This window comes from Bos indicus, chromosome X (assembly GCF_029378745.1).
Source record: "Bos indicus isolate NIAB-ARS_2022 breed Sahiwal x Tharparkar chromosome X, NIAB-ARS_B.indTharparkar_mat_pri_1.0, whole genome shotgun sequence".
NCBI lineage: Eukaryota > Metazoa > Chordata > Mammalia > Artiodactyla > Bovidae > Bos > Bos indicus.
The window spans coordinates 137,660,303-137,687,766 of record NC_091789.1 but is presented as its reverse complement, the minus strand read 5'-3'; the positions used below and the strand labels follow the sequence as shown (position 1 = coordinate 137,687,766).

Below are 27,464 nucleotides of genomic sequence, written 5' to 3'. Positions count from 1 at the left end.
TAGGGGGACTCCAGTTGAGTTAGGACACCTTTGATTACCTGGAGTGATTTGAACTCATTCAGAAGAGAAAAATCAACTGCATCAAGGTTTTAAAAGCGGCATTTATTGATTGAAAATAAGTGTGTAGATAAGCTCTCAGTAGCACGGACTCCACATTATTTTTTAATGGGTTTGAAGTACATGAAGACTCCTTAAATCTTCCACCATTTATCTTGTGTGTGCTTTTAACCACCACCACATTCAAATGGAGGTGAATTTTCAACATCTTACTTGAAAATTTTTTGAAAAAATTCTTCCTTTAGCAGCTCTTCATAGTTTGACAGACTTTTGGAAAAAGATAAAAACACACTACAGTTGTGTACGTTGAACATTTATTACAACTAATTGGCAATGTGGTAAGATAGTGCTCACGTGGCCTCAATATTGGTCACAATCACAACAAAGCTTAATCCAGCCCAGCGATACAAATGAAAAGTGTAAACTGTGAAGACGTTTACATACATAGACGTATGTATAAAAGTGACATTGAAATGACTATATCCTTAAAAAATATAGCGCCCACTAATGCCATTTTACTTTATTCAACTCACACTTTCATGAGAGGTGGTGTCTGTTTTTATATTTAGGACTTCGAATAACTAGGCAGTGCCATGGAAGGGAAGGAAGCTGCCCTAAAGTTTACTGCACTTCTAAGTGGAAGGAAGCAATAGGGGAGTAAAATAAACTTGGCTGTAACAAGCACCCCAGAAGGAATATTCGTGCTTTAAACAATGACTTATGCAACACTTTGTGAAAAGAGCAACACATTTTCCATAAGATACAGTTATTAAGAATCCCTGGTAAGTCAACATTTTCATTTTATTTGGGAGACATCAAAAACAATCCAACTAAGTGACTAAATGATTATGACCACAAAAAAATTATGTCAGGAGTCAAATGTTGCTTGGCCTTAAAAATAGTATGTATACTATTATGAAACAGCTGATCTCTGTTCCTCGTCCCAGGTTTGGAATGCCTATGAAATAATTTTTAGTGTAAAACAGCATCATTCTATTAGTTTTTTTGTGTATTCCCTTTGTTTTAAGGTGTTTATTTTCTAATAAGGGTCTTTGGTATAATTTAAGTTTCAACATAGAGTGAAATTTTCATTCATTTGATATGTGACATGTCAATTCCCTTTATTCGCATATATACTGAAATGCAGTAGTCTTTGGTTTCATAAAACCAGGTTTCTTTCACATGATTTTTTTGCCAAAGAGAATAATAAATGTATATTGCCTGATTGTGTCATACCCATAGATACACATAATCAAAAGTAATGATAATAACCTATTCAAGAGAAACAGACCTATAAAATAGCCAGAAAAAGTACCTTTTTTTTTCTGTATTCATTCTAATTCATATTTAAGTCCCTTGTTATCACTTGATTAACCAAAGTTCCCTTAAAAAAAAATTGTGTAGGCCTGAATGAAGCAGCTTAGCAGAACAGTAATACTGACAAGACATCATCTTACACCATTAGCTAACATGGACATGAAGGCAGTGACCATCTACAGTGTGTGAAATGCCACAGGAAGTCATCAACAGGGGAGGAGAGTTATGTCAGTCCAATTTCTTCAAGAACACTACGTGGGGTTTCAGCTTCCTGTGGAGGGAAAATGTGAGACTCTGGTAAGCAGATCTGGGGAGGTTTGAGAATGTGAAATTGACACGGAAGCACATGCAAGTTTCAGAGAAGCTGAACACAAGCAGTTCAGCAGTCTGGGCACTTCCATGGAGAGCCAGTGCTTATTTAGCAATTTGTGTCCCAACATCAGAGACCACAGGAAGATTTTTTTTCAGCATGCATTAAACACCTACTAATTACCTACCAATTGTGCTGTGCTCCATTGCTGTAATACAGAAAGCTATCAAACCCACTGGCATTTAAGGAAATTATTGACAGCTACCTTTCTACAGAAAGGCTTCTCTGATAGCTCAGTTGGTAAAGAATCTGCCTGCAATGCAGGAGACCCCGGTTCGATTCCTGGGTCAGAAGATCTGCTGGAAAAGGGATAGGCTACCCACTCCAGTATTCTTGGGCTTCCCTGGTGGCTCAGCTGGTAAAGAATCCACCTGTAATGTGGGAAACCTAGGTTTGATCACTGGGTTGGGAAGATCCCCTGGAGAAGGGAAAGGCTGCTGCTGCCACCGCTAAGTCGCTTCAGTCGTGTCTGACTCTGTGCGACCCCATAGATGGCAGCCCGCCAGGCTTCACCGTCCCTGGGATTCTCCAGGCAAGAACACTGGAGTGGGTTGCCATTTCCTTCTCCAATGCATGAAAGTGAAAAGTGAAAGTGAAGTCGCTCAGTCATGTCTGACTCTTAGCGACCCCATGGACTGCAGCCTTCCAGGCTCCTCCGTCCATGGGATTTTCCAGGCAAGAGTACTGGAGTGGGGTGCCATTGCCTTCTCCGAGGGAAAGGCTACCCACTCCAGTATTCTGGCCTGGAGAATTCCATGGACTGTGTATCCATGGGGTCACAAAGAGTCAGACACAACTAAGCCACTCGCACTTTCTACAGAAAACGTAAGTTGTCTTAGTGTAAAAATTCAAGTGGAAGTGAAGTAGCTCAGTCGTGTCCGACTCTTTGCGACACCATGGACTATAGCCTACCAGGCTCCTCTGTCCATGGGATTTTCCAGGCAATAGTACTGGAGTGGATTGCCATTTCTTTCTTCAGGGGATCTTTCTGACCCAGGGATCGAACCCAGGTCTCCTGCATTGTAGATAGACACTTAACCGTCTGAACCACCAAAGACCAGGGAAACCCCATGAGTTCTCCCCATTCTTCATATATTTTTATTTTCCTTGCTCTTTTTTTGAGTCACACGTATTTATTCCTTTCTTCAGAAACTTACCTTCCAGACCTCCCCAGAGCAACCAATGGCTTCAGTGGAAGCAACATACAGAAAGAATGCTCTGACACCTGAGACAGAAGTGCCTTTTGTTCTATGTAACAACCAATACTCATCTGTAAATGCCAAAGGAAGACTAACCAAAGCAAGCATACTATAAAAAAAATTTAAAAAATTTCCAGTGTCCAGTTTTGTACAGCACAAAATAAAAGGGCCAACTAGGTCAAATTTCAGGTATTAGTAGCAACAAGTTTGTAATTAAAAGGCATACTAGATTTTAACAGAGGAAAACAATTTTTTGTACCCAAATGACTTACTTTTGCATCCTAATTGTGGTACAGCACAAAACAAGGAGAAGAAAAATTAATCAAACCATAAGTCCATACATTAGATTTAATTTTATGTAAAGCACTATATGGAATAATCTCAGATTAATTATTTAAACTCTTTGGTCTGTTTCCTTATTTGGAAAACAAGGATCATAGCACTTACCTTCATTTGTAGAGATTAAGAGAGATAAGGCTTAGTGCCTGATTCACAGAAAGTACTCAAAATATGTTAGCTGATACATGACACAACTGAAATCTAAATAAAGGTATTTAACCTTACTATAAACCAACTCTGTATACAAAGTTCATATAATGACCTTTCAGTATGTTTGTGCATTAAGGAAAAAATGGGTAAAAGTCAGCTTTGGTGAAAAAAGGATATTTTTTATGAAGTACTCTTGCCCTCCTCCCCACCTCTGAATTGAACATCAACCTAACCAGGCTACGGATCTAAATATATATGGAGGATAAGAGAACAAGTTAAACATCACCATTATAATCTGCCAAATACAGAATGGAGGAAATTCTACCGTATAGGAGACTCAGTTTAACCAAAAAAAAAAAAAAAAAGGCAAGGGAGGGTAAAAATTATTAAAGATTTACAGAATTATTAAAGATTAATTATTAAAGTACTTAAGTGGCTCAGAGGGTAAAGCGTCTGCCTGCAATGCGGGAGACCTGGGTTCAATCCGTGTCGGTAAGATCCCCTGGAGAGGGAAAAGGCAACCCACTCCAGTACTCTTGCCTGGAAAATCCCATGGACGGAGAAGCCTAGTAGGCTACAGTCCATAGGGTGGCAAAGAGTCGGATACGACTGAGCGACTTCACTTTCACTTTCATTAAAGATTAACAGAGACTTAAAGAGATCAGATACAGTGTGAGACTTGTTTGGAATCTGGCTCTAAGAAACTGATTATAAAAATGCAATTTCCAGACAATTAGGAAAAAAACGAATCAAGAATAAGATATTAGGAATTACTGTTAATTTGGGGGGCTGTGCTTATCTCTTAGGGATACATACTGAAGTATATAAGATTAAATGATAGGATGTCTAGGGCTTGCTGTAAAATACTCAGGCAAAAAAGGCATGGTAGGGTGGTGATTTATGAAATAACATTGAGTTGTTGATGGTTGTTGGAGATGAGTGATATGTACATAAGGGTTTCTTATACTGTTCTATTTGTATGGTCTCAGAGTTTTCATGAATCACATTAAATAAGGGGGGAAATTTAAAAATAACCATTTTCACTTAGATGATTTTTAAAATGTCATACAACCTTTAATGTATTACAGTGTGCCTACACTGAATTCTATAGAGTTAAGATTCTTAGCTTATCCATGTAAATGCGCCCCCTCATCCTACTCGTTGAAGCTGGTTAGATTTCCCCTTATGTGCTCACTGGCTGCAATCTTATATAGATAGCATTTCTTGAAGAGAACCACATTGCTTCTCAAATATGCATTTGAAATATCTGTCCTTTCTAAAAGGCCTAATTTCAAAGAATCATTTATACATTTTCTTCCACTGAGACTTATACAAATAGTAAGTTAGTTTTTTAATCAGTTGTAATATAAAATTAATTTTCACATGTTCACACTGAAATTGTAGCTCAAAACCATCTAGAAAAAACTATTATGTAAATTAGTCAAATTCATAGAAACAGAGTATAAAGGTGGTTACCAATGGCTGAGGGGAGGAGAAATGGGGAATAGTTGTTTCTAATGGATACAGTTTCAGTTTTGTAAGATGAAAAACTAGAGATCTGTTGTGCAACAATGTGAATATACTGAACCTACTAAACTGTACACTTAAAAATGGTTAAACTATTAAATTGTTACATTTAAACCATAATTTTTTAAAATTACCTGAAAAATTAAAATATGAAATATATTACTTGTCAAAAGGATGGAGAAGAAAAAAGTCATTCACATGAGACAAAGTACATGCAATATTTTTATTTTAGACATGCAAGGAAAGCTATTTCAGCATCTACTAGTTTAAAGCAAGCGGCTGTATACAAATAACAAAAGAAGCAACATCTTGTTACAGCTGGGCATACAGCATCCAAAGCAAACAGGCATGAGACAATGCATATTTATGCAGCATTAAAACCAGATGAATACCATGTTGCAGGGCTGGGGGAGGGAAAGAGGAAAAAAGTGGAAATGAAAGACCAATGTTTCCCAATGCTATCAATGTATAATGCTAATTTCTCATTTGATAGCCCATCCAGGTGCTTCAAATGTCATGTAGTACAGCAAGAATGGAAGAATGGAAATAACTGATCTGCACCCCTGCCTAATACACATTTTCACAGGTCTTCTTTCAGTGGTAAACCACTGAGCATCTTTTGAACTTGTTTAATGATAGCTTACTTAACTTGGGCTTTAAACTCTCTAAACATTAACAATGAATTATTCAGTAATTTTCTCTTTATAATAATATATGTTGCATGTTTTATTAAAACACAATGATCAATATTAAAGGTTTTAATATCAAATATAAAACCATATTTAACGAATCATTAAGTAAATGCAGACTTAACTATATAACTAGTAAAATATTATAGTATTTAAACAATATTAGAATCTTAACTATATAAAATAAATCCTATATTAATACTTTGAAAGGATTACTTACTTTTAAACAATAGATATTGCAGAAGAGACTTTTCTGACATAGCTTTCTGATAGTTCTTAGAGGGACTCTTTGATATTGTATAGCACAAATATCAGTCGATAAATGTGGCATTATAAATTTTTTAGAAATCGTGAATGTTTTAGCTTAAATATTATATAATAGTACAGATTTTACTTTCTTGTATTATTGCCAAATACACTTTTATGTGATACATTAAAAATGTTTCCTCATGTATACTATAATTACCCTAAATATAGTCTCATCCTGCCAACATTTGAAGATCAAATCATGCTATACTGTGGCACTGCTAATTTTGACCAAGCATTTCAGCTCTATTTTCTTTGGTAAACATTTAATGATTGCTAGGTATTCTCTTACAAGATTAATCACAGATGGTTCACAAATGATGACATGTAAGTGTCTGAAATGAAACATTACTCAAAATGATCATAGATCATATTTTTCAAGAAGAAATTAAACCAGTTGCAAGCAGGAAAAGCTGTATCAAGATCACACACAAAATGAAAATAAAACAGAAAAGAGGATGAGAACAGGAAAATTATTACAAAGGTAACAGTTCTAAAATGTTCTATTATTACACAAGGTAATCAGTCACCAAGCTGAGGATATTTTCTTTCATAAGCATATCAGCTCTCTATTTCCTCTGTGAAATTCTGCATACACGATGAGTGGTCATTTAGTACACAGGGACATTAAAATATTCATGACGTGGCTACAAAAGAAATGCATATATTCTTACACACAGTATACAAACTGACACAGACACAATCAGATTTCTAGAATGTTCAGTGCACAGCAAAGAAAACTTAATTGAAACTTAGAATTTGTTTTTAGAATTTTGGTTTATGGCTGAATATTTAACTTCTAAACAATACCCAGGAATTCATATTCATCTTTTATAACTTTACTGTATATAACAATAACCAAAATGATGACCTATGTCCTACAAAATCCAAAAGCACTGTATTTACTAAAAATATACTGAAAAGATTTTTCAGTATAAGTCATCTAGTCAACACTGAGTTAACTCAAAATCCAGTTAGAATACTCCCTCCTGCCAGTGTTCAGGTTCATCAGGATTTTACTACATGAAGCAAAAGGAATTTAATCCCTTAATGAAAATCATTACATCCTAGAATGACCATGAACTTTTACAGATTCTAAAGGAAAATCTTTCCTAAGAAAAGAATGGAAAAGTAGTTACCCATTTAGTAGCAATAGAGGTTTTTAATCATTCGCTTAACTTACCAAAAAAAAAGAAAATTCCAAAGACTATGCCTTTGTGGCTAAGGGTATTTATTACTTTTAAAATAATCCTGAAGACAGATTTTAAAGAATTCACCAAACAGATCTGTTAAATGTCTATGCCTCTAAATGTATCTAAAAGGATGTTTCTCACAGATCAACAAGGTAACCTGAAGTGGTTTTAAACTGACCCTAGAGTGCACAGAAGAGATGAATATCTAGGGATTCCAAAACTCCCTGAAACTAGGGGCAAAATTAGATACAGATTTTCCTGAAAAGGCGGCCCATGGACCATCAGACTCTCAAAGCAATTATACCCTGAGCCAAAAGGCTTGTGACTCAAAAAAGTTTAAAATTGCTTGACTGCTTTTAAGATATCCTCAATTTACTATTTATTCAACTTGGCACTTTGAACTGTTAGGCTACAAAGTCAATATAAACTGTTCCAATAAAATATGTAACAGATACCTTATATAATAACCATTAAATACAAAAGTATTTGAAGAAAAAAGCCAGTAAAAGTTTAATCCCCAGATAATCCCTAAACAGTTTAAAGATATAATTGCTTTTTTTCTCCTACTCAGAACATTGTGAAATAAAGCAGAAAGCTAAAATAATATCCATAATAAATTGAACCCCCAAATGCTTCATTTTCATGAGGGGGATTCTATTTCTGTATCAATGATATTAATAATATTTTTTTGGTCAATGAACTCTGAACCTATTTCAATATTCTCTGTGTAAAATAATAAATTATAAGCCCCAATGATGATTCATTATCAGAGCAAAATTTGCTATGAAAATATCATCAGTTAAGTAAGTGGGACTATCTCTTAGGATTTAATGTAATTAAACTTTTCACGTAATGCTAAAGTGTAAGTAACAAACTTGACAAGATTGTTATTACAAACTGAATTTATATATCCTACTACATTTTGATGCATGTCAGTACTCCAGCACGTATTCTACTATGCTTTTTCTTACACCCAAACTCTTGCTGTAAAACATATTATCTGTTTTCTGGTGAGAGAACAAGAAAAATTTAAGTCTATCAAATAAACTTTCACCTAAATAATACCAATATTTGAGCCTTTATAGCTTTGCATCTTTTTTGTTTTGTCTCTCAATTTTATATCACACCATGTAAAAACCAACAATTAAAAGAAAAACTCAGTAAGGGAGAAAAAAAAGAAAACAAAAAGGTAGTTTCCCAAACAGGGTCAAGCACACAGCAGTTCCTCCCCAGAGGAGACAACCGTGAAAGAAAAGGAACAATTCTATAGGAGCAATTCTCAACTGTGACCGCCTGGGGCATTCCTAACAGACCTTTTACTACCCTTCAGGAAAGAACTGTTGTCCATGGGGTTGCAAAGAGTTGGGCACAACTGAGCAACTAAACTAAACCACTACCAGGAAAGAAGAGTTGATAAAGCCAAACTATTCTTTATAGCAATGATTCATATTACTGTACTTAAACAAGAAATTAGCATCCAATTAATTGTGAAGAATACTCTTCAAAGGCAGAAATCCTTACCTGAAAAACACTCTTCAAGAAGAAAAACTCTAAAATCCACAAAAACAAATGTATTCTTTCAACACTTTTACGTTGCTAAAACATGTTTCAAATACTTTCCCATTTTAAACTGACAGAAGCAGAAAAGGTTATGCTATAAATAAATGCCTTAAAGACCATTTAACATTTAAGGTTGATTTTTAAATGATAGATATGCCCATAATTAAGTTATTTTTTCTCTTATATACAAGGAAAACATTATAGTGGATTAAATATAACTCCAGTATTCTGGGCCTTCACACCAAGAGAACATTTTATGAGTCATGGAATAATTATATTAATTAAGAATTGGGGAGGGTGAAAGTCCTCTGCAGAACTAGACCTACTGTCTTCTATGACCTAGCAAACTGAGTTAAATACACTGAAATGTCAGTGATACAGACTGTGTGGGAATAAAGACCAAAAGGAAAATAGAAAAAAATTTGTAATCCAGTGTATTACACAAATAAATATAAACCACAAGTTGCCCTTAGTACACATTGGAGACCTATTTTTGGACTAAAGATTAGATATTTACTATTTAAATCTGAAATGGGCCTTTAATCTGGGCAAATCACTGACTTCTTCCCCATTATGTCTATGCCAAACCTTCAACATTTCAAGTTATCTGCCTCTCTTTCTCCTCAGTCCCAGCAGCTCTCCTCTAGACAGTTTATCAACTCATCCATCTCATGAGGAAAAAAAAGAAATCTGTGGCCCATTAAGCTCATTAAACCCATTAAACTCAAAACAGAGGGGGAAGAAGCCTCATCTTAAACCAATGCTTGTGATTCTATTCCTCTTCACCCTCCCTCACCCTCCCAATATACTTTTTCCATTATTCTATTCGTTTTTCATTGCTCTCTGCATTTGCTCTTTTCTTAGTATACATGCACATTCAACTTTCCTCCATCCTAAGAATAATCTTTTTCTCAATCCAAGGGATTGGGGGGAGGAGGAGAAGGGGATGACAGAGGATGAGATGGCTGGATGGCATCACCGACTCGATGGACGTGAGTTTGAGTGAACTCCGGGAGTTGGTGATGGACAGGGAGGCCTGGCGTGCTGTGATTCATGGGGTCGCAAAGAGTCGGACACGACTGAGCGACTGAACTGTAGTGGGAAGTGTAGGACAACAAACACAGCAGCAAGGAATTAAGTTACACCTGTTCTCAAAACCACCTATGTTCCTAAAACAAACCCCACTACCTTAAAAATTCCCAGATATTCACTATACTAGGCTGATGACTCACAAGTAAAATAATCTAAAGGCTTAAGTCTTGTTGGGATGAGAAGTACTTAAATAAACTAGTGGTATGGATCCAAAATGGAAAACCTAGTACCCTGATTTTTCTTTCTGGTATGCAAGGCAATCAAAGAGAAAATTACGTACATTTAATTATATATATATATATATATATATATATATATATATATATGCACGCAGGTTCCTGTCGACCCTTTGAGACCCTATGGACTGTGGCCCACCAGGCTCCTCTGCCCATGGACTTCTCCAGGCAAGAATACTGGAGTAGGGTACCATTTCCTTTTCCAGGGTATTTTTCCAACCCAGGGATTGAACCTGTGTCTCCTGCATTAGCAGGTAGATTCTTTACCACTGAGTCACCAGGGAAGCCCTAAAATATATATATATATATATATATATATAAAAATATAAGTATAATTTGAAGTTACTGCTACACTCCAGTTTTTCTTAAAGGGGCTTCACTTATTTCATGCACTATAAAGTAGTATCCTTAGTTCTTCATGTTCTAGAATGCAGTGGTACTTTTTATTGAATACTGTGGCAAAGTCCTTACTCTTAACTCTGGAACCCTATTCCTTGAGCTAAAGACCAAAGGGCCGCCGAGTATCCAAACTCATGAAGATCTCTTTTTAGCAATGAATAAAAAGAGAAAAAAATGAAAGCACTTTATGTGGTATCTTTTAGGTGACAGGACTCATGGTGTCTTATTTCACAAGCACTTTTGAAGCACTAGGAAAGCTGAGTGATTTTTTTTTTTTTACATGTTTTAAAACAGGAGGGGGGGGACCTCAAATATCATCAGAGGTAATACTTTTAATGTCCTATTCCTAGATCTTTTCTTACTTGATAAACCTTCAGTATCTTTCCATATCATTACATACAAATTGATCTCATTTCTTTTATAGCCAGGTAACAGTTTCATATATGGTGTACTGTAATTTTCTTAACCTATTTCCCATTGATGGACATTTGATTAGGTTACAATGGTTTAGTATTATACCCAGCGTGTCTTAGTGCATTTGTACATTTCTGTTGGATAAAATTCCTTCAAGTATTACTAATGGGCAAAAAGTATACACATTGTTAATAGATATCACTAAACTAATCCTCCAAAATAGAATACAAATTTAAGTGTTCATAAGGAGGAAACAATTCTTTGCCAATCCAAGAAACAAACCAAAAAAATAAAAATAAAGAAGCAGAATAATTAAGTTAGTAAATACAACTTTAGACTGTAAAGAAATAGTTTTAAGTACATCTTAGGGTAATTGTATTAAGTACATCTTAGGGTAATTGTATTAAGTACATCTTAGGGTAATTGTATTGTATTTGTCTTGGTCTTCCATTTGGATCATAACTTGAAATGCCCTAAATTTAACCAAGGTTTTCAAAATATAAATGATTTCTTGGAATCACTGAATTTCAAATACTCTTTACTAAGTAAATTCTATAAGGCTAATAGGGCATAAAAGAAAGACAACAAAAAAGTATGTATGTACAATATAAGTCTGTATTATATATGTAAATTCTGGTCATTTAAACTATTCCTCTCATAAGGAATTATTAAATCCCTAAGGTGGATAGGGAAATCGGCAGCAACTTCAAGTGTTCTAACTGCCTGCAGGGTATGCTCAATTTTGTTTCCAGACAAAAACTAAATAACATGAATAAATGTTAACAGATTTAGTTGTTGAGGAAATTATACAGTGACATCCTGTAAATTTTGCTGTGGGTTATCTCTGGTTATCAAAAGTTATTTTTGATCAAGTAAAAGTAATTTTGGTGAATCACAGAGGTGATTTTTATAGCCATTTACATGTTCTTGAGCAGATTTATCCCTCTCTTCACAATTTTTAGGGTTTTTTTCCCTTATACTTTTGATTCGTTTTTGGCTAGTCATTTGTAATCTGCACTATATATTATATTGAAAAGATGTAGCAATCCATAAATATAAATGGAATCTGTAAATGAAATGTTTATATATTACATGGTGTTAAATTAAACCAGGGTTTCTGGACCTCAGCACCATTGACACTTGAGGCTGGATAATTTCTTACTCTGAGAGGGCTGTTCTGGGCATTGTTAGATATTTAATAGCATCTTTGATCTTCACCTACTAGATGCCAGTGGCACCTCGTGGCTAGTAGTAACAATCAAAAACGTGTCCAGACATCGCCAAGTGTGCCCTGAGGAGGCACAACTGCCCTACTCCCAACTCCAGTTGAGAACCAGAATTAATCTAATTCTCTGGTTGGTGAGTAAGATTATATTCTAGTGTCTTTGCTTGTATTTGTTAATTTTCCTATAGTGGGAATTTTTATTTAAAAAAAGACCACAGAAAAAGCAATAAAAGAAAAAAAAATGTCTCAGGAGCGTAAAAAAAGAACTCAAACACTGAAATTTTTCAGAAAGTACTTTTTTTTTCATGTCAACTTACTTTAATTTTAAAAAATAAATACATAAATAAACAAAACCATCACCAACACCTAGGAATATGTTCTTTGCAGGTCCCTGTGCAGGTCTCAATCCTAGGGCTCATGCAATCAACTTAGTAGATCAGGATCAGCATTGAAAAAAAAAGAATAGAACAGACAACATGAGACTATAAAACAAGAAATACGAGTAAGCATATATAATTTAAGTTTATGTATATGTAGCTATTGTGATATAAAAAAGTATGGTATTACTGTGGCTTCTTGTCAAATACTTCGGAAAATCAGATTTACAGTTACTGAATATTTTTATTCCAACTTTTATTACAAATAGATCAGAGTAGCAAGAGTTGGCTCAAAAAATGAAAGAGTAAGGAGGAAATTCTCAAAATACTGAAAAGCAAAGGAAAAAGAGCTCAAAAGACATAGAGCGAATGATTACAACTTGAAAATCAGTGACCAATGGCATTGGCCAAATTGCTTATTAAATGCAAAGTGAAAGGCAAGATTTGTTCCACCTTCTGTTTTCTCTGTATCTACCCTTCTGTATTTTCCATTTGAAGCATTAATGTAACTAAACCTCACTTATCCATGAATCTGTTCTAGTAGAACCCAATCAAGTTAACATATAAAAAATTAAAATATGCTGGTATAAAGGACTATAGCCTTGTTAATTTTTAACCCAACTGAAAAGAAGAAGGTTTAGGCTTAAAGGTTTTAATATAAACAGTGGTAATTACAAAGGAATTATAGGAGTTTGTCTTATTAAAACCAATCTAAGAAGATTTTTATCAAAATGCTTTTTGCTGTTATATTACTGTATATTACTGTATATATTTGAAAGCATCTGTTTTTTAAAACAATATAAGATATTCTTGAGTTTACCCAATGCCTTAATATTCTTAATTAGCAAGATTTTAATTAAAAAAACTTATTAAGAGGCATGTTATTAAATACTTCAATAAGTACTTACTTAAAATACTTTTAATTTACAAAAGATCCATGTTTAAAGAAATCCCTTTGTCGCCTAAGGTTCTTACCTTTCCATTTTTATGCAGTCCAAAAGATTTATTAATTACTACTTCCACAAAGATGTTGTATAGTACTAAGATATATCATGCAGCCCCAGCACTAGAACACATCAATTTTAGCAGCACTAGTTTTCCATAGAGCACCACTTTCTAGATGAGGCAAATTAACAACTGTAAATCCAATAAACCTGTTCATATAGTGGACCACCTTGAAGTAGAAGCAAATTCATGAGTGTAATGCTTGCTTTTGGTAGCTCACTTGTTTTTCATTTCTCAGATTACTTTAGTGAGAAACAATACCAACAGCAAACAAAGCTCAAAAGGAAAGCCTCCACAAATTTGAAAATGATGCTGTTAGTATAAAAAAAAAAAGGTTGACACATCTCAAAGCGCTGATCAACACCATCATGCATCTACCGCTGAGGGTTAAAGCCCAATGCCCAGTATTTAACTATTTGATCTTCACAGATCAAGCAAGGACTTGAAATCATTTCACGTGCAACAGTTTTTGCATAACACCCCATCTTATCCATGCCACAAAAATGGTAAATTTAGTAGTTACCAATAAATAAGTTGGGGGTCAAAGGGACTAAAGCCTTAGACTGCTCTTTATCATAAGATATCCTCAGACAAACCTCCCCATTCTTCATTCTGGCTCTATAAAATTAAGGAGCAGAGAAAAACTGGTAAGTGCCTGACTTCACAAAGAATATGCACTCTATTATTTCCTTTGTCATTATATGTAATGTTTATAAAATAAATCCCAACTGTACCACTCCCCCATGCCCTCCCTCCAAAAAAAATCTAATCTAGCTTAAAATAGGTATTTGGTGCTGGGGAAAATGTTCCAAGTATTGCAAAAAAAAAAGTCAATTTAGCAATCTCAGCGTGTTGCACTTTAATAATTTAAGAATCAAGTTAAGAACTACTGGCATGTTAAGAAAATATGTTTTAAATTCCAACGGTCAAACATTAAAAATTGGATAATGGACCAATTTTTCTGGGCTTTACCCCCAAATCTAATTAAGGAGTCATACACTGGAATACCAAAAGAAATAAACATAGAGTTCAGTCTAGAAATATTAAAACTGAACCCTTCTTTACTAAGTAATTAAGTAAAATAAGAAAGATATCTTTATTTTTTAATCACAATGTCTGATATTTTAGTAATTATGATTCAAATACACATTCATTTTATGTTCTCATTACTGACTGTAAAATGCTAATAGAAAATCTACTTTATCCACTGATGTCTATCTACCCTATTTGCCTATGAAATGAAGGACTACCTACACGAACTACATAACGTTTACACGAAGTAAAAGAGACATTTCAAAGAAATATTTCTGAAAATAAAAATTCATAAAGATAGAAATGTATTATTTCACAAATTTAAAAAGGATTAAAACCAAAATTATTTTGTGATTTGCATATATCTTTAAGCCAGCAGATATTTTCAATATAGTTCAGTCATCTTTGGTATTTAGAACAACTGATTCAAGTAAAAGACCTGATACCAAAGAGAGAAAAAAAAAAAAAAAATCATGATATATGTAAACTAAATTAAAATAAATTTGGACTTCTACAAATTTAAGACTGCATTTAGATAACTGTCTTTACAGCTATATGTACAATTTTGGAAGCAAAATCATTTCATGACATAAACTAAGTGATTATTATACCCTAAACTATAAGACCAAAAAAGCTACTATAGATCTAGACATCTGATAAACCCAACAAGAAATGACTTGAAAAGTACTAATGTATATCTATATATCCAATTAATGAATTCCAACTACTGATAAACTGGACAAAATTTCCAGTCTAAGAAGTAAAGGATAGCATCAGTCTTAGGAAATCTACTTTGTTCAATACAGAAAAACCTCCAGGAGAATAAGGAATTTCTTTACTATATTACTGAGACAAACAGAACTTGGTATCTAAAACAGAATGTTTAAAATATTCATACCAAGAAAATACATGAATGGGAGTTGGGGCAGACAGAGCACAGTGGTTAAGATTTCTTACAGTTCTGAAGTCTAGCAGATCTGGGTTTAGAATCCTGGTTTTGCCAACTGCTACCTAGGACCAGTCACTGGAACTTCACTGAGCCTCTACTTCATTAGTTAAAAGGCTCTCAGGACACTTTTTCAGGAAATCCTGATGATTAGCATAGGATGCCCCACATCTAGGTGCTCAATAATCATTAGCTATCATCGAAGTTCTTTTATTTTATTTTATTTTATTAGTAGTATTATTTTTGTTATCACAGTGTCCAGAGAAATCATTTTAGCAGTTTGTGGAATGTTTTTTCTCATCGTATTCTATCGTCTATTTGGTGAACATAAGATTCAAATACTCGCCCAGAGATCTTGTATCATGTATCAACATATAAATGACTGTTTTAGGAAACAAACATCTTATCATCCTGGATTTCCTGTGACAATATGTTGTTGGTGAATAACATGAATAAACAAGTTAAACTGTTAAACTGAACAGAATAACCTGAAGCTTAACTGCCCTATACAGACTTTAGCTTGGTTTCATAAAGGCCTTAACATCATTGTAAATTCAGAATGGACCAGCCACTTTCTGTCTCCTTAAGACTTGCTTGCATGGTGAAATTAAGAAAAATGGTTCACTTGGTCCACTGAATAGAAAATGTCTTAGCCTGGTCCCCACAAAAAAAAAAAAATGTCTTAATATAGTTATCAATTTGGTTTATGTACCAAAAAAAACAATATAAAGGTAGTCACAGAAGAGAAATAGGGCCTGTCTCTTCTAAAGAACTATAATTAACAGTAGAAAACTTTTTTTTTTAATCTAGGTGAAGATGGGGTAAGGAGAATTTTGCATGGAACTATGGACATCCCATGCTTCTCTCTCCATTCATACTTTTCCCACTTAGAGATATAAAATACTACTTCAAAAGAGGAGACTTCTTATTAAAATACTTTTATAGGGGAGACACACACACACATTCACAAACATGTACATGTAATAACTTTCTAATCCTCTAGTACATTATTCAATATATGCTATAAAGTAAATTCAGCATATTTGTCATATTGTAAAGTATATAGCGACTTCCCAGTAAAGTTTAAAAAACAACCCAAACACAAGAAGGTATCAATGCCCTAAACATTTTTCTCCAGAAAAAAGATATTAAAAATAAAAGCTTAACTTCAACAACTTTAGAAATGTTTTAAGGCAAATGTAATTAATTAGGAAATGATAAAGAAACTAGAGGAAATACCAGGATCTGATACAACAGAATATAGTTCCATAATAATGAAATATAAAAGTGATCAAATAAGGGAACAAATATGAAAAATTTCCAAGTTATGACCCTTGTTTTGACCTAATTTTCAGAAAAGTCTGGTTAGCAAACAGCAAAATAAGGAGGTGCTAGCTTTAACCCAATTTTATAACAGTAGAATATGAGTGTGTAGTCAGCACACCTGACACTTAAAGAAAAAAAACTCCCAAAGACAAGTATGCAATCAATTAATAAAAAACCATAGTAAATCATACACACACAGAAAAGGGGCTGTGTTCATTTCACTAGTGAGCAGCAGATGGTATTAGGGCTGTCAACAAATACTTCACTTCTGCAGTACGGTACCTTAACCCCTGTTTTGGTAACTCGGTATCATTAAATGTAAAAAATCACTGTCTAATGTTTAATTTACATATATTATAGATATTGTCATCCCAACTTCAAACAATCCCCACAACTGACCTAAGTCAGTGACTGATGCAGAGGGATTACTGAGAGCTCCTGAATGAGAAGCCCAAATGAGGCCAACAGTTAATAAATTATAATGAAGAAAAAAGATTTACTCTGATTTAAAACCTCCTTCAATAATAATATAAAAGATAATTACTGTAATGAAAACAAGTAACATTTTTTAATATTGACTAATTCCTCCTCTTGCTATAAATTTTCTATTTGATTAAACTTCAATTATGACTAAAGCATAATTCAACTAGGTACCTGAATTAATGTACATTAAGTTTTTCAGGAAAGGTAGCCTTATCTATGAATTTTTAGCTTCAGAAATTGAAGGTACAGAAGCATCAAATATACATTTAACCCAAGACAACTGTGGAAATTAGAAAGCGAAGGGGGTTTTTTCAATGGTTCTTGTGATATCAAGGCAAGACAAGAATGTAGCTGTTTGACAAAACATGGTTTGTATTCAAGAAAAGCAAAGAGAAGTAGAAATACTTTTCAGTTAGTTTTGCTAACAAGAAACTACAGGATTCTACAAAAAGTATAATAAAACACTATCATTTGCTTGGCTACATTTGTACTTAATGGACATGAGATGAAAATATGAACCAACTTGGAATGAAAATGCCATAATCTCACAGTCAACTCCTCATTGTAGACACTAATGAGATAAGGGGTTATCTTAAGTAATTCAGAACAATAGACACAGAGTTCTCAAATTACTACTACTTTCCCCATCTTAAAGTAGTCTGTCCCTCTAAATGTTTGGACTTTGGTGTTTTGGGGTCCAAAAATGGGCCATCTCCAGATCATCTCCAAAGTAAACACTACATCCACAGATAACTGAGTTGATGTGACTGACAAATATGCCAATCAATAAACTGCACATGGACACTACATGCCAAGCATGCTTCAGAGTAATTTCTGAAACTGTAAAAATGAGGCAAGATGACTGAGACTTCCCTAGCAAGAGCAAAACATGCTAGTGTCTAGTTAAGAGAACTCTGAGTAGCTTACCTCCTGCAGTAGATCAGCCTGCTCAATTGCTTTAAGGACATTCTTCTTGGATGTTTCCTGAACTTCTCCTCCCAAAAGAAACTCATCCAAAATAAAATAAGCCTTCTCAAAATTAAAAATGATATCAAGTTCACACACCTGAAAAGCAAAAATAAATAAATAAAACCTGGAGAAAGCAGAAGATATTTATCTACTATCAGGTAGTCAATAAAATCTGACCAGAGTGAATTAATCTAATTATATCTAAAAATGGCGATCCTGCTAACTAAGCATCATTGATTTAGTCAGCTTAACTTTCAAGTCTCAAGTACTTGAAACACACAATGCCTTCAAGCTAAGAAAGACCAGACTCTGCAAGCTCCTAACACGGGCAACTTAATAATGATTTTCTACTCATAAAGACTGGTCTTTCGAAATATTTACATATTTCTGGGTAATATGATTACAACTGCTAACCAAATCTAAATTCTATACTAAGCACTTCCAGTATATTAATCTTTATAGCTGGACTCCTTTCTATTTCACTATTTTAAACCTCATTCTCACCAGCATAATTAAATGAGTAGGTCTGTGGGGTCAAGCAATTCTGGCAGTTAACTGACTAGGCAATTCTGACTTGCACGGACAAGAAATAGAGTCATTCCTTCCCTCTCTTGAGGTTACTGTCAAATAGAATTCTCAAGACAAATAATAAACTCGTTACAGAAAAGGTTAAAAAATATATATTATGGCGTTCAATTTCCTAAAACAAAATGCTACTCACACTGCCAAAATACTTGTCAAGTAATTCCACGTAACGATGAATTATTTCCAGGGTAATTAGTTCATTGTCCTGGTCCTCAATAGCACAGCAAAAATACAGACTGGCATATCTGCAACAAAAAACAGATGCAGAAAAAAATTTACCCTATAATCATGTATTTTCTAAAATACACTTTCATATCCTATTGTGAAAGACCTTGTGCCTATACAACTTATTTCCTCTTTACAACAGCAAATTGTTTTTCTCCTATAAAATAATAAATGTACAAAAAAAAATTCTGAAAAGTACAGGAAAGAAAAAAAAAAAGAATCACACTATCTAGAAAGAGTTACTTATTTTGCTCTTCCTTCATTCAGGCTCCTTTTGTAGGAATATTCTAAAACATAGCTGACACACGTTGTTCTGAAGTTTATTTAAAACAAAACGCACTGTGTGACTATTTCAAACCACAAGTAAACAGGGAAGAAAATAAACTCTCCAACTGAAGGATTTATTGAAGATACTGTCAACATGAAGTCAATGTTCTGGAATGTTTTACTAAAACGTAATATACACACAGAGAAGACCTCAAGTCATAAATGTACAGCTTGATGAGTTTTCACTGTGAACGTACCTGTGGTACCAGCACTTGGACCACAAAACAGATTTATTACTGAACCTCTGAAGCCCCTCTTCTAACCTCTCCAGGTCACAGCCTCCTATCCCCAAAGGTAACTACTATCTTGATTCCTAACAGCATAGAATTATTTTTAAAGGAGGTATATAGGATTGTGGAAATAAGCGTTGAGAAAAAAAACAAGTTGCAAGTAATCACAGAAGTTAGAGAAAGAGAACGGGGAAAACTAAGACATGTCCTCAAATTTTCTAAGTTTTCCTTGTTGAAGTTCAGGCTATTTACCCTTGAAGAAGGAATAAGGTTGGAAAACTCATATTCTCCAAATAAGAATTCTAGTACATGGGACTAGGTTATACTTGACCCAAGGAAGCCAAAACTTATTAACACAAAACCTTGAGGCATAACAAAGGATGACCTAAGTCCTTTGAGGAGGATTAAAAGTATTTTCAAACGGTTAAAATGTGTTTGAAGATTTTGAAAAGAAACAAAATGAAAAACTAAGACATTCCAAATAAGTCTCAGGTGCCATTATAATTTTCACTGAGGAGCATTTAAGCAATTTTTAGGAAACACAATGGCTAATCACTGCTCATAGCATTAATGTAAAATAATACACACACACACACAACCTGTTTTGAAATCCAATGAATTTCTGCTCTTCAGTCTGAGAATAACTAGTATTTTCATAACACTATTAATTTCAATATTACCAAAAAGCATTTCATCTTATTTGAGCTTTTCAACAGTAAACACCATCATCCTTGATTACAAAAGAAAAAAGAGGCCCAAAAGTACAGGGCCTGCCAAGTGGTTGTACTGGGACAAGAAGTCTGATCTTGAGACCTTAACTCCAGGCCTTTTCCCACCTACCACAGTGACTCCCTCGTCATACACGTACACTAGCTGCCATGTCCATTCTATCTAATTTCTACATTCACAACGTTATTTTAAATGGTTGGTCTTCTGCAGTCTTCAAGAGGCATTCAAGCACATTCATTTATTATCATAAAGGGCATAACATGCACCACCTCCAACTTTACTAACAAAGCACCCCCTCTCCCAGCACTATTCTGTTTATTGCTTTAAAAGGCAACCAGATATTCCAACCCAACCTTCCATCCTCTTTAACCCATGCTGCTCAAATAGAGCTGTAAATCTGGAAAACTGATACAAATGACACATAAGATTCTGTGAATTAATAAAACTAAAGATTAAAGGGAAAGACATTAAAAATGGTAAATAAAAAAGACACGACTAGCTGATATGAACACAGTGCTAAATAAATTCCACTAGAAAGAACTTACTAATAGACAATGTTGAGTAATATTCCTTTTACTTTTAATTTCAAGATTTCTCCAATGCCACTGTTAAGCAATCTAATGCTTACACCACTCTTGCTCCTTAACTACAGAACTGCCTTTTACTTACAAATAAATAGCATGTAAACAGTAATCAAAGGTCCTAGATTGTATGAATCATTCAGAAATATTACTTTAATATCAAATTAAATGAATTCTTCATTGTAGCTGAACATCTAGTTATTAGAATCATAAGAAGGCACCTCTTTCCAAAAAGTTTAAGGAAGGAACAGAAGTATAACAACAGGTAACATTCATTGAATCCTCACTGTGACTAAGGCACTAAATGTTACCTAAGGCCTTGGCATAATTCACCATTTTAATCCTCACAAAAAAAACTTTCAGAGAGATACCATTATTATTCGCATTTATAGGAGACTTGGGCTTAACTGAGTAACCTTCTCAGGAACAGTAATCTAACTCCAGAGCCCAAGTTTTATATTAAAAACTACAGTCCAAAACTGTATTAAATAAAGTAATCCTGCAACTGGTAAAAATTAAAACATATTCAAAGCAATATTTCACATGCTCTGAGGAGGGAAAGAAAAATTGTTATACTGATTTAGTAAAAGATTACCAAGAGAACCTGAAGAGTATTCCTTATTTTTAGAACCAAGTGATTTTTAAAAAATTCAATAATGAATTCATTTTCTTCTCTCAGTGCATATTTGTAAGTCTAAATCTGAAGTAAAATTAATAATAGACTAGTAAGAAAGAAGGTATGTTTGGTTATTTTTAGCAGAGTAGATTAAGGCTTACTCTAATTACTGGCACTCAGAGAACATCTGAAAGTGTCTATTCTTATATTCATAACACATGACTTCCCCCCCAGTCAGCTAAATATCAGCTGACTGTGGATGAATGTAACCAAACTGTTCTCAATATTCTACTGGTATGTCATTAAAAATTCTTTTGTTAGTGAAGAAAATCAATACAGTACTCTTAAACAAATTCTGAAGCTCGTAGTTGGTAGGTGTAAATTTTTTAAAGACTTTAATCCTGTAACATGCTGCACAAAATAGGAATCAAAAAAGCATAGTGTTTTCTGTCTTCACAGGATCTTCAGGAGTATTTATTTTAGAAATGAGGAAACAAAGGCAAAATGACCTGTTCAAAGTCACAAAACTAATGGCACAAAGGAATTGAACTCAAGTCCCCAGATTTTCAGTCTATTTTTTCAGCTATATTAACCCTACTCCACTCTCTCACCTCTCCCTCCCCAAGAGGGGCAACTGTAAGAAAGGCTCAGGGATAAAGAATGTGGATGAGGCAACTTGAGGAAGGCAAACAGAAAGATCACTTGGTGATATGAACAGCAAAAAAATGCTAGTTTAGAATTTCTCAGTAGCTAAGTGTTAATTCTTTTACTTAAAAGGTCTTCTCTTCCAGCTGGACTAGGGAAAAAATAATTACCTGTTCATATCTACCAAAAAAATGTCCTTAAGGTGCTAGAAAAGTTTCTAGTATGAAATGGGGTCTAACTTTTGTATGTGAATTTCATCTTAGTAAAGCTGGTATTTTTAAGTGCATCTTTATAGGAGTTTTATGTAAATATCAGAGTCAGGTGAAACTACATTTTACAGGTTTTTACAACAGAAAAACCAGTGTCCCAACATGGATGGGCTGAATGCTATGCAGAGTACCAACTAGCGCTTCTTTCCTCTTGATGGACAGGCCATCTCCTTCAGTTCCAAGAATCTTGATTCCCGGGACTGATTCCCTTGCTAGTATTTTCCTCCTCCACACGGGGGACTCCTTTCCCTATCTAGAAATAAGCTTAAGTCTCTCTCATGCCATTTTTTAACCCTGTCTCCCCACTCCTGTCTATGGGTGGTTATCACCTTTTAAGCTTCCCCCACCGCCCCCCCCGCAACAGTCTACACTTGCTGTTTTATTGTCTCCACCTCTTCACACTTTGTCCCATTTTTTCAAGAGTTCTATCTCTACTATTCCACTGAAAATGTTCCAACAAAGGGCATTTTGTGAAATGCTCACTATAAAATCTAATAGATTCTTCACTGTAGTTGACCTTCATGCAACATTTGGCACTGGTGACCTTAGTTTTGAACTCTCTCCCCTTTCCTAAGGTGACTGACCCTATAACTTACCCTCTGTCTGCCGCTTAAATGCTGGTGATCTAACACTTTATGCCTCATTTTCCCCCAGAAGTCCATGCCTATGCCCACCCTGAGAAAACTAGGCATCTCCAAATCGAAGTCACACAGGCTCCTCAAAGTCAACTTTCTACCTCACCATTTACCTCATCAGCTGAACCAGAAGTGTGGAATCACCCCAGTCCTCCCCCTCTTTCACTGCCCTCCCTGCTTCTAGCAATGACCAAGTCTTACCAAACTTACCTCAGCAACCAACTCTTCCACCTGCTGAGCCCACAGCAGAAATCTTCCTTCAGGATCACCATATCCTAATAGATCCCTCAGGTGCCAGTCTCAGCCCTCCCCCCACCCATTTTCCAACTACAGGATCCTTAAAGAAATGCAAATTTTCTTCTCATCCCAGCTTAAAACCCTTGCCCCCAGGTTTAAGATTTGAGTTCTGGCCCCTATGGCAGTCATGAGCAACTGACCTTGGACAAGTCACTTCTCCCAAATTCTCATTTTTTTAAATAAAACTCAGTTTTGACCAACAGTAGTGGTTTTCAAACTCAGGAGCCCTACACAGAGGGTGGAAGCCAAGTGAGTAGAGATACAGTCACACAAGCACCTCCATTTCCACTTGTTTCATTTAAGGTTTCATCCCTGGGGCAAAAAGTTTCTTAAAAAAAAAAAAAAAAACACTTGACTAGATTACTCTAAAATATCTTCCACCTCTAAAATGGTATTTTTATGATTTTTCTCAACAAATACTACACCAAACACTGGATACAAAATCATCCAAAGACGACTAAATTCATTCTATTGTAAAGAGGAGTCTATGGTATTTTAAAAATTGTAGAGTCATCCATGGTATTTTAAAAATTCTACATGTTCTGTAATCTTCATGTCTTTCTCTGCCATCTTGCCCAAACCCCATCCATAGTAGAGTGGAATAAATGAAATCTGAGATAACACCCAGACTTCTCTTTGACCCTCCTTACAATCCATAGTTCCCTGCACATCCCCCACAGAAGAGAATTTTTATATGCATGAACATTCTTATCCTAAATTCAGTAAGTTAATTGTAAGGGAACAGAAATAGTGAAGAAACAAAGTGATTATATTTCTTTTAACCCTATTAGAACAATCTTGAGAAGTTTAAGGTATCAAAAAGTTCCAGATATTAATAAAGATGTATAGCATCATTTAAAAGCTTAGTGTTCAAAGCCAATCTATGAGTCATTTTGCAACATCAAAATTTTAAAAATCTGTTCTGGGCAAAATTATCTATTTACCAGATCTAATCACACCTCCACCACAGCAACAAGTGTACTTCAAACTAATAAGCAGTAATGAACAAATCCTGTATATATCTGATTTTTAAACATCTATGACTAAAATGGTGTACATATCCAAGGAGTTTATACATGAATAAGAGATTCTGAAAGTCAGAGTAAAAGGCATGTCAAATAACAGTCATTACAGATTTGTGGGGAGAAGGGAGGGGGAGGTAAATGCTTATCTAAATTCTGAAAATTACTCACACAATTTAAAATACGGATTTTATTTTCCCCTGCAAAGAAATGAATTATTTCAGTTTTCCTAAAAAGATGATTAAGCATGAAGTATCATTTATGCTTTTAGTTACATAATTTCATTTAAAAAGAGTCCCATGATTTTATCATTTCACCAAAACAGTAGTTATCTTAAAAGTACAAAGCTTTACCTTAAGACTATTTCATTTATATCTTTAGTAATCATTATTTATAAATGTCATCTCTCGAAAGTCTGCAATTTCCATGTTATAAATGATCTAATATCTGATTCTGTTTCACCTTTCTAATAAATAAAAATTATACCTTTTGTAAACAATCTTCAGATCTCTCCATTCAAGAAAGCTGCACATTTTAGGTTTCCGTGCTAAAACGGTTTGAACAAGTTCTCTTGTGATCTTTTTCTTTTCTTTGTCTGATAACGGGACATACCATTTCTGCAGTCGAAGCTTTCCTTGACGACTAAAAAGCAACATAAACTGCATCTGTTAAGATAAACAGAACCAAGATTACAGGCAATACTTTGATTCAATGAAGTTAAGATTAAGATGACACGTGGCAAAGAGAAGCTTTGAGGGACGGGGCGTTTAGCTAACAAATGATGAGTAGCCATCAATATTTCTATGCTAGTTAAAATAACAGGAAATTCTTGTAGAAAGATCTTTCCACCAGATGCAAATCCTCCCACCTCACCCTGTTCCATTTAAGTTTGGAGGAGAGGGGGAGGACAAAAACAGGTGAGGTGAAAATTCTGATGAAAAAGAAAGAGAATTCTTGCAATTTAAGAAACTATTGTGTATGTGTGCTATAGGAATGTATATGGATCAAAGGAGAACTGTTGACATCAACTGGTTTAGATGCATTTGAAATAAACAGACCTACTATTTTTCACCCTACACAGAACAAGCTGTTCTAGTGCCAAACTGAATTACTTGTAGACAGACTGCTATAACTTGGAATGCTGTCTTCAGTTTATGTTTACATATTTTAAGCAAAACAAAAGAGCTAAAATATAAACCAAAAAAATCCCATAAACACACATTTTTCTTAATAAAAGCCTGATTTTAAAAATTCACATCTCATTTTAAAAATTCTAACATAAATATACACACAATAAAGTGAGAGTTAATATAATTTTACCAAAGAGAATATAAACCTTTAAAAAGCCAAACTAAGAGCTACACACATTCAGACATTATACGAAATACTTCATTTAAAACGATTTAAAAACATAGCATCTACAGATGGAGTGGATGCTGAATTCTAGTGTATTTCACACAAACTATTTTGTATACATTTATTTAGAATCTGCTGATGATGATTAGTCTACATGTTTTAATTTTTAAGGAAACCTTCTTGTAATTCAGTCTCCCCAACTGCAAACAGAAAGCATTGTTTCTACAAAGGTAATTTAAAGGTAGAATTCAGACTTTTTTTCTTTTCTTTTAATTATTCTAAGTTTCAGTACTAGTTTCTGCAAGTAGGATTCAGCCTGACTCTTGGTATTACCCATACCATACTGAATTTGAACATGGGGTGGGGGAATTTACACCATCCATCTGAATAAAATGGGCGCTAAATTTCGCCAAGAAATCATTGCCGCTTTTTGTAATAATCCAAACGGGCATCAATAAGGTATTTAGAAATTTACGATGCGACAATTTAACTTCAATAAAGTTAAAACTGGCTGTTAACACCACACTTAAAACGCATCACTGGCACGAAAAAAACGAACAATACTGATGATGTCAAAGTGCCTCACACAGAAGTCCTGTTAAGACAGCGACATTAGAAGGGGACAGCAAGTAACGCATGAACTGGACAATGTTTCACGCAAACCCGTTAGCAGAACTTGGAAAAGAACAGACCCGTATTCCAGGATCTTGGAGACCAGGAGGACTGGGGGTTTGCTTTTGAAACTCAAGGACTCAAAGGAGTCTATATCAAGGTCCTCCATCTCTCCCCACCATCACTTTATCTGACGAATAAATAATTTATGCTCTTTAAAATAAATTATATGTTAACATAGGATGATGCCTGGTCTCCAGACACAAGTATTCCTTCCCTCTAGTTAAAAACCAACGCTCCGATTTTGCTTCAAATCACAAGGCGCCTCAATTCCTGGAGATTCGTATTAAAAACAATGGGCTCGGCCGCGGAGCGGGCTCGGGGCCAGTGGCCGTTGCCTGCCCGCCGCCCCACGGGGCCGCACTCCATCACTGACCGATCGAGCCCCGGCGAGGTGACAGGCAAGGAGCGGGGAAGACAATGGCAACCGCCGCCGCGCAGGGGGCGCCAAGAGTCCTCCGTCTCCGCCGCCCCCGGCCGCCGACCCCGCCCGCAAATGCCCCGCAAAACTTGAGGCGATTCCCAAACCACAGGTGCCGCGGACCCGCTGCAGCGTCCGAAACCGGCCCCCGCAACCCGGGACGCGGCGCCGAGTGGAGAGGGGCGCGGACGCAAAGAGAAGTGAGTTTCGGGGCGCGGTGCCCCAGTGGCGGGCCGGGCGGGCGGGCGCGGGGTGGGGTCGTCCAGGCGCTCGCTGGGCGGCGGGGGGCTCGCCCGACCCTCCCTCCCCACTCCCCGATCCCGGTGTCCCCGCTCGCCTCCCGGGACTTACGGCGGCCGCGGGCCGCGGCTGCGGCGGGGCTCGGCCGGCGGCGGCGGCGGCAGCGTCGGCGGCGGCGACTAAGGGGAAGCCCCTGTCGCTGAGCTGAGGAAGAGAAGCCGTTTTGCTGTGGGGAGGGGACCCGGTTCGCGGAGGGAAGGCTTAGGCTGAGAGGGGAGGGCGAGCCGACAGACCCCGCCCCGGGGGCCGGACGAGGGAGGAGCCGGGGCTGCGGCGAGCGGAGGGGCGGGCTGGGCGGTGCGCTGGATGCAGCTCGGCTGTTGCCAACGGCTCCGAAGGCAGC

The 27,464-nt window shown here is 35.7% G+C and overlaps 1 protein-coding gene across 5 annotated transcripts; it reads right to left on the bottom strand.

Moving 5' to 3' along the window:
- Positions 1-83: 83 nt before the first annotated feature.
- Positions 84-27,314, bottom strand: AP1S2 (adaptor related protein complex 1 subunit sigma 2). 5 transcript variants are annotated; one of them, XM_070783862.1, is made up of 6 exons: positions 27,173-27,314; positions 24,859-25,037; positions 18,933-19,041; positions 18,170-18,307; positions 13,979-14,073; positions 84-1,645 (listed from the first exon to the last, which is right to left on the bottom strand). In XM_070783862.1, exons 2-5 carry the CDS (start codon positions 25,035-25,037, stop codon positions 14,029-14,031), a joined length of 471 nt encoding a protein of 156 aa, XP_070639963.1. In that variant the 5' UTR covers positions 27,173-27,314; the 3' UTR covers positions 84-1,645; positions 13,979-14,028. The 5 variants fall into 5 exon arrangements, with proteins under 5 accessions (XP_070639963.1, XP_070639961.1, XP_070639964.1 ...); XM_070783861.1 differs by lacking the exon at positions 84-1,645 and adding an exon at positions 12,354-12,500; XM_070783860.1 differs by lacking the exon at positions 13,979-14,073 and having other exon boundaries at positions 27,173-27,310.
- Between the last annotated feature and the right edge of the window lie 150 nt (positions 27,315-27,464).

Bases quoted from the DNA above. Each gene is read 5' to 3' on its own strand.
- AP1S2 (XM_070783860.1), bottom strand. From the start codon at position 25,037: ATGCAGTTTATGTTGCTTTTTAGTCGTCAAGGAAAGCTTCGACTGCAG. The intron at 18,308-18,932 runs GTGAGTAGCATT...TTTGCTTTTCAG, and splicing joins TTGACAAGTATTTTGGCAGT to GTGTGTGAACTTGATATCAT. The intron at 1,646-18,169 runs GTAAGCTACTCA...TTCCCTCCACAG, and splicing joins AGGCTGATCTACTGCAGGAG to GAAGCTGAAACCCCACGTAG.